Here is a 16,172-nt window from a genome sequence, read left to right on the forward strand (position 1 = left end):
AGCCTTTTAATAGTAAAAAATAGTACAAAACTCAATTGAACACTAGAATGTTTTTTCAAGGCCATGAAAAAAATGAATTCCAAGTCTATTTTATAACCCTAAAACAATGTAGTATCCCTGGCTTTTGTTCTAACATTCATCAAGCTTGCATATGAGGTTTTAGACGGTGTACTGGGCCTAATTCTTGAGAACTTACTTCCTCTGAATGGACGGGGCCTGAATATAACATGACTTCCTGAGTGAAGGAGAGCAGCAGAGAGCTGGGTTCCCCGGCGGTTAGGGGCCTGCCCGCGCACATGAAGCCCTGCGTAGCTCCGGGGCCCGAGCCACTGCACTTGGGCTCCCGCTCTCCAGCTCCAGACTGCCCGTGGACAGAACTCTGCTCTCTAAAGAAAGAAAAAGATACTGTGTCAACTGCCAACAGCAAGATTCTAAAATACTTTGCTTCTCTTTGGAGAAATTCTTAGGAGCAAAAGACATCAGGGGAACCCTTCAGAACCCAACTGGCAATGTTCTAGACTCCCTGGACCCTGCTGTGGTGCCGCGGGGATTCTACGTCCAGAGCCACAGACAATGTCTGCCCACTCTGAGCAGCGGGGACCAGACACACGGGGCTGCCGCTCCCAGCTGTGGGCCCCCGGGGTCCCCCAGACCATCGCGCTCCTCGTCTGGGCCTTATCCTCCCTTTTGGCCCGCTCAGACCACTGCCAGCTACACTTCGCAAACTCTCTGGCGCAGCCCTCAATCCCGTCTGCGGGTTCCTCCTTGTCAGAGGCTCCCGTGGGCACGCACCCACCTTCCAAAGCCCCTGGTGGTGTTCAGGGACCTCTGGAGTCTGTTTCACAGGCGACAAGCCAGCTCTGGGCCCTGACGTTCATGTCCAGGGCAGCACAGAGGAAGGAACCTTGCCCTCCCCCAAGACCCCGGAAGCAGCCTGGGAACTGCCTCAGCCCCGAGGGGCACGGGCCTCGCCTCTCACCTGGCTTGTTTAGTCGACACACCTCTTCCCAGGTGTAGTCAGCCAGGTTCACAGGCTGTGTCACCCAGGGGTCTGTCACCAGCTTCTCCAAGGTGGTGCGCTGCTCGGGGACAGGCTGTAGCAGCCCAGACATGAGGTTCATGAGATCTGGGGACAGAAAGGCGTGTGGCCAGAAGACTGACGGAGGACCCAGGCTGGGGGCAGGTGGAGCGCATTTCACAACTGCAGGTCCTGGGTCTGATGGGACAGGAGGTGGCTCTGGATCCCCACTTCTAACTAACACTCCGGGGGTTCTGGAATGTGGGGTCCCAGCTATGCTTCAGGAGGGGCTGTGGGAGATGTTTGTTGCCTGTGAAAGGAAAGCTTGGAGCTCGAGATCCCACCTTGCTCACCACACCAAGTGTGGCAGCTCCTAACCTGGGCCTGATCTGAGGGACTCTGGGGGTGCAGAGCTGTGGACACAGGGATCACGTGACAGGATGGAGGTGGGAGGTGGCCGGCAGCAGAGCCCCAGCTCAGTCCCCACAGGAAGGCAGCACGAGCTCTGAGAAGAGCCCCCAGCCTTGAGTCTGGATCTGGGTCCCATTTCCTTTTAGTGTCACCTCAGCCAGGGCCACTCCAAGCCACACTGCCCAAGTGAGTATCCTGAGAGCCTAGTGAGAGAGCCTGCGGAGCAGCCCCCATAGGCAGAGCTGCAAGAGCCGTGGTACCACGGAATCCAGAGTGTTAGCAAAGCTCTACAGATCTTCTTCTAGGCTGCTCTGGACTGAACTGTGCACCCCCCTACCCAGATTCAGTGTGATGATATTAGGAGGTGGGGCCTTTGGGAGGTGACGAGGGCTAGACGAGGTCATGAGGAGGGGCCCCCGCACAGCATCAGTGCTCTTATCAGGAGAGACACGAGAGGGCCGGCTCTCTCCCTCTCTCTGCCACGTGGGGACACAGGAAAAGGCAGCCGTCTGCAAGCCAGGAACAGGGCTCCCACCAGGAACCGCATCTGCCAGCACCTTCATCTCGGGCTCTCAGCCTCCAGACTGAGAAATAAATGTCTGTGCTTTAAGCCCCCAGTCTGCGGTGTCCTGTCATGGAAGCCCGAGCGGGCTGAGACACAGGCTTCTAACCTAAGCAAAGAACCCGAGGCACAGACTTGATTCATGAGGACACTTACCTCCTCACTGCCTGTAATGATGAATGATTACTCTGGCACCACAGAACGTCACTATGTCACTAATGTCTGAGAGACCTCAGAACCCGTGGTCCAGCTCCCAGGAGCACCTCCAGGTATGGGCCGTGAGGGTCCCACTCCAGGCATACCGCCCGGAGGTCCTCACTACAGACGCAAACCGCCACTCATGGCCCTGGGGGAGCCAGCTCACGGGAGCTCGAGGTGGGACAGAAACGCCCAGGTTCCACATGAGCGGCCGGGGGGCCAAGTCCATCCTCTGCCCTCCCCGACAGGTGACCTTACAGTCACTGCCACGGCCACGCTCAGAGACAGCTAGTGTGTGTGCATCCTTCAGAAGAGGGCCCTATGGTCCAAAGGGAAACTCTCCTAAAAATAAAGTTGTGATGTTTGAAAGTCATATTCAAATCGTCCTTACGTTCAGATCAAAGTCCGAGAAGAACAGATTAGAGAGAGAGCTGGGCTATCGGCACGGACCCGGGTGCACTGCTGTCTCAGGCGGGAAGCCTGTGCAACGCCGGCGCCCGTCCGCCCGCCACCGCGCGAGCTCACCTTCCGACACCAGGTACGGGGGGTTTATCGCGGCCTCCAAGGCCTCCTCCAGCTCGCAGAAGGGGTTCTCCTCGAAGATCAGCGTGTACAGTGCGACGCCCATCGACCACATCTCCAGCTCTGGCCCCTTGTAACTGCAGGAAGGAGAGAAAGCACTCAGGGCGCTGGGCCGGCCCCGCACGTGAGCCTGGCACCTGCACAAGTCACCCGAGAGCGGCTTCCAGGGAGACGCGCCACACTCCTCGACCACGTCCTCAGCGCCAGCACGTCTGCCCCCAGCCGGGTGCCGGCCACATGCTGTGGAGGGAGAGGAAAAGCAAAGCCCCACTCGGCAGCTGAGAGACAGTCAGGAGATGGCACGGGGGCAGAGCAGAGTGCCTCCCGGGGGCTTCCTGGAGGAGGTGGAGAGAAGGTCCGGGAGTGCAGGCAGAGTGCCAGGCCCGCAGGAACTCGGCTCACTAGGGGCCCTGGGGAGCCACAGGCAGCTTCAGAAAGATGTGAAGGATGCTCGAGGCGAGACTGGCACGGGTGAGCATCCTTAAGGATGAGGCAAGGCAGCGGCGCAGGACAGATAGAGGAGAGTGAGAAGGGCATGGACAGAGGGAGTGCAGGCAGCCGGCCGGCTGGAGGACCAGGCTTCAGGGAGGCAGCTCCCTGGGGTGCTCTTTGTTATTGCCTGTGGTTACAAACACCCTCATCCCAGCCACCATTTCCTGGGCACTTGTGAGATGCTGGTGCTCTGCAAGGCATGTACATGGTCTAACCCTCATCCTCACAGCAAACCAGCAAAATACATATCACCTTGGTTCCACGTAGAAGAGGTGAGGCCGCTGCTGGGCGGGCACGGGAGCCAGGCTGATGGCCCCCATGTACCAGCCCCCGTGCTGCCCACTGCGGTTGGTCCCTCGGGTCTGGAGCTCGGGCGGGGGGACAGTCTGGCCCCGAGAGACTTGGGCAGCAGCGTCTTTGCAGCAGAACAGGAATGTTGACAAGGTGGCTGAGAGGAACTGGTGAGAAGAGGGCCCAGGACGGAGCCCTCTGCCTTCCAGGGAGCCACAGAGAGCCTGGGGACATCAGGAGTCAGGAAACCAGTGGGCAGTAGGGGCGGGGGGCTGGGCCCCAGGCGAGAAGAGGGGCCAGGAGGGGAGGGGCCACAAGGACAGACCTCAGGGAAGTGAGGGGATGAGACAATGCTACAGCCAGAAAATCAGACTTGGCAGTTTTTGTTTTGTGCCATTTATGTTTTGGAAAAAGAGATTTTAAGAATTTTGGAGGCTAAAGAGAAAAATCCAATAGACTAGAAAAGGGGTCAGCAAACTTTTGCTATAAAGCGCCAAATAGTAAGTATTTCAGGCTGGGGCCACTTGGCCTCTGTCCACCAGGGCAGCACAGAAGCAGCCACAGACACTACGTGAGCCGACAGGACTGTAGTTATGGAAACAGGTGGGGGCCGGATCTGCCGCCCCTGGAGTAGAAGGACATGAAAACAAGAGCGAGGAAGCGGGGTCCCTGAGGACGGGATGCAGAACCGGGCAGTGAAGGACCCCACGACGCTCTGGCGTCTGTCCCTCTAACCACAAGCCCTCCTGGAGAGACACGTCCTAACCACACTGCTCCAAAGTACGTGTAGGTGGTACAGGATAATACATGTGGTCTGGATCTGACTGGATTTCATTTCATATGTGTACAGACACACTTCGTTTACATGTGGACAAGACAGAAATCCATGCATACGCAGGGGAAACACTGAGCACCGTTTCCATGCAAGCCCACGAGCACCTGAGCTACATCGGTGTCCTTTCCTCTCCCGAGTTCCCTGAGACCAGGCCCTGCCCAGGCCGGACCCCTCCAGCTCACAGGCTTCTGGGGTGCAGAGATGTAAACGCGGCCCGCACCCCTGCTGCTCCTCTCAGCCAGCACAGGAGGCTTGGCGCACCCCGAGCTGACGCATGCTGGGCCAGTCAGCGACAGCACCTCTGGCCAGGAGTGGACCCAGCTTCAGCCTGGACCCTCTGCGTTAGTACTTTTTCTGTTGCTTGATTTCTTACATGGCCAGCCCGGCAATATATTATTGGACTAGATTACTAGTTCTGTCATCAAAATAAATAAACCAACTAAAAAAAAATCCTCTTCATTAATTTGAAGAGTCCCAAGTTTTGGGACTCTTTTTATCTTCCTCTTAACTTTTTTTTCTTTTCTTTTCTTTTTTTATTTATTTATCTTTGGCTGCGTTGGGTCTTCATTGCTGCACGCGGGCTTTCTCTAGTTGCGTTGAGCTGGGGCTACTCTTCATTGGGGTGCATGGGCTTCTCATTGCGGTGGCTTCACTTTTGCGGAGCATGGGCTCTAGGCACGTGAGCTTCAGTAGTTGTGGCTCGTGGGCTCTAGAGCACAGGTTCAGTAGTTGTGGCGCACATGCTTAGTTGTTTCGTGGCATGTGGGATCTTTCCAGACCAGGGCTTGAACCCGTGTGTCCCCTGCATTGGCAGGCGTATTCCTAACCACTGCACCACCAGGGAAGCCCTCTCTTAACTTTTAATTATATGAAACTCCAAACATAAAAGTTGAGGAAATAATATACTGAATCTCTGTCTCCATCCCCCAGCTTCCCTGACCCACCTTACTTTTCCTGCCTGCCTGCCCACTTATTTCCCAAACATACTTTATCACTCAACACCTTCGTCAAAGAGGCACAAACTGAAACCATTTTTCCCCCTAAAACCCCACCAACCGCAGGTCTGATGGCAGGTGTGACAACAGGCTGCAGCTCCCATGATACGTACGGGTTTCCCATGAGGACTTCGGGCGCGCAGTACTCAATTGTCCCACAGAAGGTATAGAACAGCTTGCCCCTCTCCAGGTAGGCAGCCGAGCCAAAGTCTATGAGCTTGATTGTAAAATCCTCAGCGATCACGATGTTCTCGTCCTTGATGTCCCGATGAATGATGCTCTTGGAGTGCAGGTATCCCACTGCTGACACCAGCTGAAATCAGGAGGCCACAGGGGACTTTTTAAAAGGCAATTCAAGTAGAACATGAATTTAAATTAAGGATTAAGAAGAAAAAAAGAAAAGAAAAAGAACAAAAGAGTTCTCTAACTCATCACAAACTGGTGACAGGAAAGACTCTGGAGGCTGCAGATCGCACACGGCTGAGCCGTGTGGAGGAAAAGCAGCTCCAGGCAGCATGCTCAGTGTGGCTGGCACACATCATGCCCACAAGGCAGCAACGCAGATCTAGGATTCTTTTCTTTCATTTCATTATTTATTACTATTATTATTTTGTGATAAGGACACCTAAGACACGGTCTACCCCCTTGGCAAATTTTAAAGTATACCATGCAGCATCGTTAGCTATAGGGACCATGCCGTACAGCAGACCTCTAGGACTTACTCATCCTGCAAACCTGAAACTTTGTATTCTTTCACTGACACCCCCGTTCCTCCCTCCCCCAGATAAATATGTGAGTTTTAAGTTCTCTGTCTGTGTGCTACCAATGAAATCTCCTCAGCAGATATAGAACGACCATCTTGGGAGGAAAGACAGACAGACCACGGCAGAAGCTACAAAGACACGTGGTGGGCACCTTAATGAGTGTGGGCTGGTTGCATGGGAGGTGGCCCTATATAAGGCCTGACTCCACCACCTTTGGTTCACAGTGAGGGACAGTGTTCTGCCCAGAGTTCACATGGCAATTCAGGAGCAGAGTTGGGGACAGAAGCCAAGTCTCCAAACTCCTACTTCAAGGCTCTGGCAGCTCCTCAAAGAGCAGCACTGAGTGTCAGCCATACGTTCCCCAACATGTGTGGAAGTCTCAACCATGTGAATTTAAAGTAACTCCCGAGGAAATGGGCTTCATTCCAACAAGCCCAGTACATTAGTCTCCTCCGTGAAAGGGTAAAGTTACTAGAATATACTGCTGTCTGCCTGCACTGCACATTTGGTGACAGAGATCAACAAAAGTAGCACCTCAGTTAAGTTTAAGTAAGATCAGTACAATTTCTGACCCCATTCATAATTTGGACACCAACTATACCAATCAACATAGTGATTTCGGGACTTCCCTGGTGGCGCAGTGGTTAAGAATCCGCCTGCCAACGCAGGGGACACGGGTTCGAGCCCTGGTCCGGGAAGATGCCACATGCCGAAGAGCAACTAAGCCCATGCGCCACAACTACTCAGCCCACGTGCCACAACTCCTGAAGCCCACGCGCCTAGAGCCCAGGCTCTGCAATGAGAAGCCACCGCAATGAGAAGTCCACGCACTGCAACAAAGAGCAGCCCCCGCTCGCCGCAACTAGAGGAAGCCTGCACTCAGCAACGAAGACCCAACGCAGCCAAAAATTTTAAATAAATAAATAAATAAAAAACACAGTGATTTCACGGATGTAGTCAGTCGTTTACATCATTAGAGACAACTTTATATTTACAGATGAATATCTTGAGTCAGAAGCAATAGTTCATGGCAGACAAACGAAGCTGAATTAATTAACTTTAAATGAATGAATGTATATTTACATACACATGCATGCAAACACATACATACCTGCACATTTACATAAAGAAGCAGGCATGCGCACGCGTACACACATACGCAAGTGTGCAGACATACACGTGCATGTCTATACTTATACATTCACATATACATACACTTTTACATGTATATGTACATATATATACATACACACATGCACATGTACATATCGGGCTCCAGATGGGAAACAGAAAGCACACGTTAACCTGAACATGGAAGGCTTCATCAAGGTTTATGAACTACAAAGCGGTAAAGAACCTGAATGGGAGTCGTTGCTCTGCCTGCAGGCCCCCCCGCAACACCCCGGCTGCACAGGAGAGCAGTTCACCAAGCAGACCCACAGATCCGGAGCCGAGAGGCAATACACTAATACCTGGCACTGTACATACATACGTTTATATGTAATAATATAATTCTCTAGAGTTGTGAATCCATGTTTACATATAACAACACTTATGTATATAGACTTACAAAGGGGCTATAGATACTTCTTGCAGAAGTTAAAAAGTATTGAACGCTAGAATTACCTGTATCAGTAGCCCCAAATTAACAACGGTTAGGTAGCAGCCATTGGTAAGTGACTCCTCATGTTACGTCATACTGACGCTCTGTTTGCCATGAAGATTTCAGAAACAAATCTTTGGCATGAAGTAAAGTAGATGCGTAAATAACCTTCCGAAGTAGCAAGGGGGGAGAGGTGACATTCGGGCAGAACGATGATGACCGAAACTTACAAGTAGGTGCCTCAGAAATCTAATTTCACAAATCCAGTAACTTCTGGGAGCTTATAGCTTTGAGGAAGAAATATCAATTCATGGAAGCTGTCATTAGAAATCAAGTCAGCTCCAGGAAACAAAGAGCAAATCTGTGAATTGGTCACAGCCCCCTCCCAGGTATCTCTCCATCTTTTCCAGGGAGCTAGGAATCGTCTGGAATGGAACTACCACGATATTAAAACTAAAACAAGAATTGCGGTCTCCCCCTCCCCGCACTGCCACCCAACTTCTCTCTGTCATAGGACACCTTTCCACTTCCCTGGTCACGCTTCTGTTCCAAAAACTAACGAGTGGACTAACATCAGGACACAGACAGACACAAAGGAGATCAAGACAAATACTCACTGTAAAATGAGACTGTCAGAACCGCAAACTCTGTGGACTAATTAACTGGACAGCTACGTTTATTAAGCACTTCCTATGTGCAGGGCTCGTGTGTGTGCTGTGCAAGGGCCTTAGAGGCACTCTCTGATTTAATCCCAACAGCCTCATGGTGCTGGCACTAGAATGATCTCTACGTACAAATGAGCAATGATTTCCCATTGGTGAACAAGGATTCAGATCAAATGCACAATCTCAAAACCCAGTCTGGTAGCTTTGCTGGTCCATTTTTGAGATTGCTTCGGATATTGTAGGGATATAAGTAAACCTGAATCATCAACCCACGTCTGCTGTCATTCCAGGATAGTACCTGGCCTCATTCTTCCTTCCCCACCTTACTCTCTCTGCTTCATCCATAGAATTCTATTCTCAAAATACATATCCTACTCAATAAAATCCGAAAACCGAAGGCCAGATCCAGCTCACAGCGAGAACGGCGTGTGTATCACTGACCCCTGCAGCCCTGGGCCCAGGCAGCCAAGCCCACACTCGCCCCGGGTGGCTCTGGCCCGCTCTCACCTGTCGGAAGATGTAGCTCGCCAGGGGCTCATCGATGCTGGGATGGCGGTCGATGAATGCAAAGAGGTCCAGGCCAGAGCCGTGCTTCTCCATCACCAGCTGAAAGAACCCTTGGTTTTCAAATACATCCAGCACCTGGAGAGACACAAGCTGGGTGTGGCCCTGCCGGGGAACCTTCAAGACAACGAACTCGAGAACGGATGTGACAACAGCTCTCTACCTTGACGATGTTGGCGTGCTCCACCCTGGACAGGATGGCAATCTCTAAAGTGACTTTCCCAAGTTTGGGATCCTCAATCCAACAATCCTCCAAAACCTTCTCCTTCTGAATAAACTTCACCACCACCTGCGAGGAAAACAGAGAGGAGGTGACTGCAGCCATCCCCGCCATGCCTCTAGCAGCCCGTCGAGCCTGCTGCTCTACCTTCACCCTATCCCCACCCCGACCCCCACTGAGCCCCAGGGACGTGAAAGAAGAAACCGAACAACAACCCTCTGGCGCGAGCTGACAGAGAAGCAAGTCAGTAGCCGACCGGAAGTGCTGACTGGACCAGCCCGACCTAGAAAGTGGGCGGACGGGGGTGACGGTGGAGCCACAGGCGGAGCTGTGGAAAGACAGGTGCTCCCCAGAGCACCGCATGCCACCCCAATTTCTCAACTGAGTACTGGATGTCCTGGCTGAGAAAATGAAACAAGAGGCCTGAGAACTAGAAAAAATGAACAAAAACTGTCATTCATGTTGATCCTGAGAACCAATCAGAGAGTTCAGCAAGACAGATGGACACAAGATAAACACAGAAAAAACGGTGTTAGTCAACTAATGATAGTCAATTGGAGTGTGGAAGAGAAGAAAAAGACACCGTTAGTAAAAAAAACCAACACTCTAGGTCAATGAATGACATCCCTGCCCCTCAACAAAACACCTGCTCCTAGGTGGGTGCTGGGCATGTGGTGAGCAGTGACCGCGGGCCAGGCCTGCTCTGCACTTCAGCAGGAGACCCCAAACCAGACGACAGAGAGCCCCGCCCTCACGGATATCAGCGTCTGCCGGGAAGCAGACGATACACAAGATGCGCCGCGGGTCAGGAAAAGCGAGGGCAGCTGAACCGGGAAGTGCCGGGTGGCGGGGCCGGGGAGGGCTTCCTGAGGCAGCGGCTTCTGAGAGGGGCCGGGGGAAGGCACTGCAGGCAGAGGGAAGATGGGGGAAGGTTCTGCGCGTGGTGAGCAGGCGGCACGAGGGGCAGTGACGGCACACAGGGCCAAGGCAGAAGCAGGGAGACCACTTAGGAGCTTCTGCAATACCCAATCACCCCACAATAATCTGGAGAAAAAAGGTGGTGGCTTGGGTGCCAGCATGTGCGTGGTGACAAGTAGACAAACTCTGAAGATGCTTCGAGGGGAGGGTCACCACGATTTAACAGGTCAGATGAGAGACGCAAGGGAAAGCAAGAAGATGAGGGTGGAAGCAAGGCTGATGGCCCGAGGATCCAGGTTACCGGGCACGGGAAGGATGATGGAGTCAGGCGGGGCCGGAGCGGTGCAGATGGCAGAGCTCGAGTTCGCGTGTTTGCAGGGAGCTGCCTGTTGCCCGTCCAGCTGCAGGTTCAGGGAGACAAGAAGGAAGGCGGCCTCCAGGGCCTCCACACACACCTAACATGAGCTTCAGGGGGAAGAATAACGGAACAAGAGAAGAGAATCCTCTTATGGTAAAGAAAGCTCTAAACATCTAGATTGAAGTCTTACCAAGTGTCAAGCAAGAATAAAGAACACACACACACACACACACGCACACACACAATACATACACAATACACATACACATACACACACATACACACACACACATACACACACACACACACACACACACACACAGAAATACGTCCTCGTGAACTTTCTGAATTCTGAAGATTAAAAAAAAAACAAAAACAGAAAGGATAAAAATCAAGTTGCTGGCAGCAAAATTCACTTCAAAGTAATGGTAGATGACAATAGACACCATTGTGTGTCTAAAACGTTCTGAGAGGAAAAAGGCACATCTCCACTAAAATATGAGGGAAAAAACACACCCTAGGGGCTTCCCTGGTGGCGCAGTGGTTGAGAGTCCGCCTGCCAATGCAGGAAACACGGGTTCGTGCCCCGGTCCGGGAAGATCCCACATGCCTCGGAGCGGCTGGGCCCGTGAGCCATGGCCGCTGAGCCTGCGCGTCCGGAGCCTGTGCTCCGCAACGTGAGAGGCCACAACAGTGAGAGGCCCGCGTACGGCAAAAAAAAAAAAAAACAAAAAACAAAAAAAAAAAAAAAAAAAAAAAAAAAACACACCCTAATACATGTAAGGATTCCGAGTGGAACAGCCATACATCCTTCCTAGAAAAATTAGTAACAAATATATTCCAGCAAATGAAACATGAACACAGGAAAGAGAAGAAACTGGATATAAAAACACTGGAGGTTTAACAAAAGCAGGACAAGACTTGTACACTGAAAACTATAAGACATTGTTGAGAAGTGAACACAACATTGTTAATCAACTATACTCCAATACAAAATAAAACTTTTTTTAAAATAAAGTAAATGAAATAAAATTTAAAAAACATTGTTGAAAGAAATTAAAGATCTGAATAAATGGACAGACATCCCATGTTTGTGGATCAGAAGAATTGATATTGTTAAGATGGAAACACCCTGCAAATCGATCTGCACTCTGTCCTGAGAACTGGACCCAAACCCTTCAAAGTATACCTTCTGATTGGCCACTTTTACTTAATAATGTGTTGGCCTAATAACATTTAAATTGACATCCCTGTTTTCTGAAAGGCAAAATTACGCATGTGGCTTCGTTTTAAACCAAGAGAAGAACTCTGGGGCTCCTTTCTTCTTCCTTAGGTATAAAGGTCTAAAGAAACCCGCAGAGCCTTTCGGATTCCTGATCCAAACCGAGAGTGAGAAGATCTGCCCCAAATAAATTAAAGATGACAACAGAAACTGAAGAACGAGACTGCTTAGAAACACACGACACCCAGAGCAGCACGTGTTCAAACCTCTAGAAGGTGGCCGGGTGCACTCAGACAACTCAACACTGCACAAGCTTTGATTATTAAGTAACAGCTTAAAAAACACACATTCAATCTAATAAGCTAGAAAAATAGCAAAATTAACTCGTAGAAAGTACAAGAAAAGAAATTTAAAGAAAACAAAGCAAATATTTGATTAGAAAATAGGCAATTCTTTGCAAGTCTAGCAAAGAGAAGAGAGTGAAGACAAGGACAGCCAAGGGGACGAGACTCGCCACAGAAACCCCTGCAGACGTGACATCACAAGTGCTGGTGACCACCGGTGTCCCCAGCTCTGCAGGCCCCACAAAACTGACAGAGAAAAAAGAAAAAACACTTACGTATGAATGTAAGTGAAAAAATCCCAAATAAAAATATTAGCAAGCCAAATTCAGCAACACATTAAAAGAATGTTATAACACAATTGAGGAGTGAGTCTACGAATGGAAGTTGACTGTTGTTATTTATATATTAATAAAGGAAATAGATACAATCATCGCAATAGATGCTGAAAAGACATTTAATAGAACTCAACGCTCATTCTTTAAAAAAAAAATTTAGTGAACTGAAAATAAAATGAAGTATTCTCAAACAAAAGGTATCCATCAAAAAATAAAAGGAGCCATTGGAATTGACAGAGGACCACCCCGAGGCCAGGAAGCATACCTGTTACTCCACATGGCTCTGCGGCTCCTTGCCAAGGTGACAGCAGGAAGGAAAAGCGGCGATGAGATGTAAGTAATAGAGAAAGAGGCAGGACTGCCATTGCCGGCAGAGGAAGAAAATCCAAAGGACCCACTGAAAGATCACTAAAAGCCAACAAGACTTTGACACAGATCCTTGAGGTACCAACCCAAGCACGGAGCTTTGCTACATTCCAGAAGTGACTAGAAGCCGCCATGGTGAAGGGGTCCCACACTGGCCCTCCCAGGAATCGGCAGGCCGGGCCCGGGGACACCTGGGCAGTCTGCGGGGTTCGCCGGGACAGGCAGTACGGCGACCACGCCAGCTCCCCCGAATCACGAAACGCCCAGGCAACTACAAATCTAATCACAACGGGACTTGGGAGGGAGGGGCGGTGGCTCTAAGGCACGTTACAGGATGAGGTGTGCGGCCGGGCAGCCGGCCCCTCAGCACGCAGACCCCAGCCCTGCAGGAGCCCAGTACCTCCTTATTGGCTTCCTGGTCCACCGCCGTCCACACGAAGCCGAAGGCCCCGCTGCCGATGGGGCTGAGCGTGCTGTACTTGCGGGAGTACGCGCCCTCGCAGGCCGCCAGCCCCTCCAGCTTCACAGCCTCGGGGGGCTCCTCAATCCAGGGTTTGCTTGCGAGCACCTGCGAACGCAAAGGCACGTCCGGGGGACCACACGCAACGCACTGAAGGAGCCGGGCAGCAGCAGGCCAAGCGGCGACAGCGGCACCCAGGCCCTGTGCTGCTCCTCCCCGCTCTTCCCAGGCCCACGGGGTCCCCAGCCCGAGACCCGCTTTCCACGGGGTATGCCAGGGGCCTCGACATGTCTGTCCAGACTGGCACACACCTGGACCCCACTGTGCACACGGAGACACACAGATTTGAAATCCCACATGTGGCTTGATACACAGAATGTCAGAAGACAGATCCTACACAGACCCTCTTCCCATCCCAGAGGACAGAGAGAGAGAGAGAGAGAGAGAGAGAGAGAGAGAGAGGGAGAGAGGGAGAGAGGGAGAGAGGGAGAGAGAGAGAGAGAGAGAGAGAGATGCTGATTGGGAGAGGCGGGCGGAAGGCAGGAGATGACTTCAATCACCAACCTCCCCCAGGCTGGCTCCAGACAGTTCGCAGGTGGAGTGGGTGGAGCCGGGCAGGAGCAGGCGGGTCTGCTGGGCCAAGTCCAGGTGGCCGTGCAGGAGGTCCTTCACCAGCCAGCAGCAGAACAGGGTGGATGAGCCCTGGAGCTCCACCCGCTTCACTTCAAACTGCACACCTGAGGACGGAAGGGGAGACCAAACACCCCCGCTGCTGTCACCACAGCAGTGTCAAGTCCCCCAGAACAAGATAAAGCCAACAGACAGCGCCTGGGGCAGGGACGGAGGGCACCGAGCCCGGAGAAAGGCAAAGCTGAGGCTGGCGGCCGCATCACCTCCCACCGGCGCGGCGTCAGCAGCCCAGCATGTCTTCGGGGGCAGCCGGAGGCCAGGGGACTCAGGAGAGACCCGCCACCAGCCACCGATTCGGACGAGGCTGGAAAACCTGCCCCCAACACCCTCCACAGGAGTCTGGCTCGGGAGCCACACGTACACACACGTGCCACCTAACTGTACACATCACCGTGCACACTGCCGTGGCACATGTGTGCGTTGGCACAGCCTCCTGGGAATACAGCAAATCAAAGGTAGCTATCAGGGAGGTTTACAGGTGATTTTATTTTCTTCTTTTTGTTTATATTTTCTAATATTTCTGCAAATAACACATATTACTTATGTAACTCTTTTAAGTTTGGGAAAAAACCCTGGTAACCAACACTACGAAATCAGCAATGAGGAAACAACTGGCTGAAATATGGCACCGTTAGGAAATTAGGAAAAGAAAAAGGGACAAGTGAAGGGGTCTGACGGCCACACCCCCAGAATGGAGATTCTGAGACCAGAGCAGCCTGAACCCCAACAGCACATGGAAAACCACCACCAGCCCCTCAGCCACACCTGCCTCCTGGTGTGGCACCCGGGAGCCCAGCCCCTGCTGCACCACACAGAGGGCCTGGGCCCCCGGGCTGCCCCCTCCCCGGCACACACACCTGTAATCCTCACTTTGAAGAGGTAAACTCTAACCTTGGTTCTTTATTTAATATAACACCTCATTCCTGCCAAAACGATTCCGGGGATGAGGCCCCATCAGAGGCCAGGATCAGGAAGCCCCCCTGACCCCGCTGCACCGTGCTCCCAGGGCAGCAGGGCAACGGGGGACCGGGCCCTCCCCGCCCCCCACCTGCACGTACTCAGCTGTGAGCCGTCTCGGTGGTAACAGCTCCCCGCATAGGCGCCCTCCTGGATCTCGTGCTGCAGGTTGGCGGCCCCAAGCGGCGCAGAGCCGTCTGCTCTCACAGGCGTGGAGGTGACCTGGAGGCTCAGCCTGGGTGCCTCTAACAGGGACGCATCCATGGGGCCGGCTCCCGACACAGGAGGGACGCGGTCCAGGCTCTCTCGGCCACCCAGGCCATAGTGTTCGGAGGACACCAAGCCAGTCTGCGATGGTTCTGCTCCATCCAGCCCCAGACAGCTCTCACGGAACCGCCGGCCTTCACCCAGATTGAAGTAGGCGCCGGTCAGCTGTAACAGCTCCCGGCTGTCCAGGACTTCTGACCTCTGCCTGCGTAAACCACTCATGTCCACATCAGAGACCCCCAGCGAAGGGGAGCGGGTCCCCCCGAGCTCAGACGTAGCACAGGAACAGTTCGAAGAAGTTCGGTCTGTCCATTCGCTGAAAACGAGATCCTTGAGGTTCCAGGAAAACGAATTCTCGCCAGCCTCCCGGGCCTCCACGGTACCGGGCAGGTCAGTGGCAAGGGTGTAGCAGGCCAAGGAGCTGCCTGAGCAGCCGCCGTGCGGGTCTGTGCCTCCCAGGTCACACAATGACGCAGGGGTGGAGGGCGGGGGCTGCTCTGTGGGGACCAGCTCGGCGCAAGAGACACCCCAAGGCCCCGCAAAGCTTGGTGCAGACAGCTGCTCCTTAATCAAGCACGTCCCCAGCCACGGCTCATCCAAAGAAAGCGTTGAGAGCAAGGGCTGCACCGTCCCCAAGGGGCTGGGGGCCGAGTCCGGGCTTCCCCGCTGAGTGCTCCACTCTCCCTCGAATCCAGGGCCACGCACCGGGAGGCCCTGCCCTGCCAGCTGACCCGCAGTGTGCGGCCTGGCCTTGGTGGCATCAGCCCCGTGGTTTGAATCGCTGGTACCACTCGAGCTCCTCTGTCCCAGCTGTGTCTCCTGATATAGGCCACCCCTTCCAGCACCACTGGTCCCATTTGTACTCGGCACTGGTGTTTCAGAATCTCCATGGGAAGCACATGGTTTTGTGTCCACTGGGTCAGACCTGTTTCCTCCCAGAAGGTCCTGCCTGAGGCTCTCTGCTGTTGCCAGCCGCTCTTTCTCTAAGACAGTGCTCTGCTGGTCCTCTGGCGACGACCGACGGCCAGGGGCTGACGGGCATCCCCCTGGCATGT

The 16,172-nt window shown here is 52.9% G+C and overlaps 1 protein-coding gene across 1 annotated transcript in view; it reads right to left on the reverse strand.

Annotated features, from left to right (window-relative positions):
* Nucleotides 1–276: 276 nt before the first annotated feature.
* PASK (PAS domain containing serine/threonine kinase) overlaps nt 277–16,172 on the reverse strand; it is a 28,531-nt gene continuing 12,635 nt past the window's right edge. Inside the window, exons 12-20 of the mRNA XM_065880201.1 lie at nt 14,952–16,100; nt 13,768–13,940; nt 13,144–13,311; nt 9,144–9,269; nt 8,924–9,058; nt 5,498–5,697; nt 2,715–2,848; nt 980–1,126; nt 277–386 (exon numbers count right to left, since the gene is read on the reverse strand). Of these exons, the coding sequence (XP_065736273.1) occupies nt 277–386; nt 980–1,126; nt 2,715–2,848; nt 5,498–5,697; nt 8,924–9,058; nt 9,144–9,269; nt 13,144–13,311; nt 13,768–13,940; nt 14,952–16,100 (2,342 nt within the window). The remainder of the gene's footprint in view (nt 387–979; nt 1,127–2,714; nt 2,849–5,497; nt 5,698–8,923; nt 9,059–9,143; nt 9,270–13,143; nt 13,312–13,767; nt 13,941–14,951; nt 16,101–16,172) is intronic.

This window comes from Phocoena phocoena, chromosome 7 (assembly GCF_963924675.1).
Source record: "Phocoena phocoena chromosome 7, mPhoPho1.1, whole genome shotgun sequence".
NCBI classification, from domain to species: Eukaryota; Metazoa; Chordata; class Mammalia; order Artiodactyla; family Phocoenidae; genus Phocoena; species Phocoena phocoena.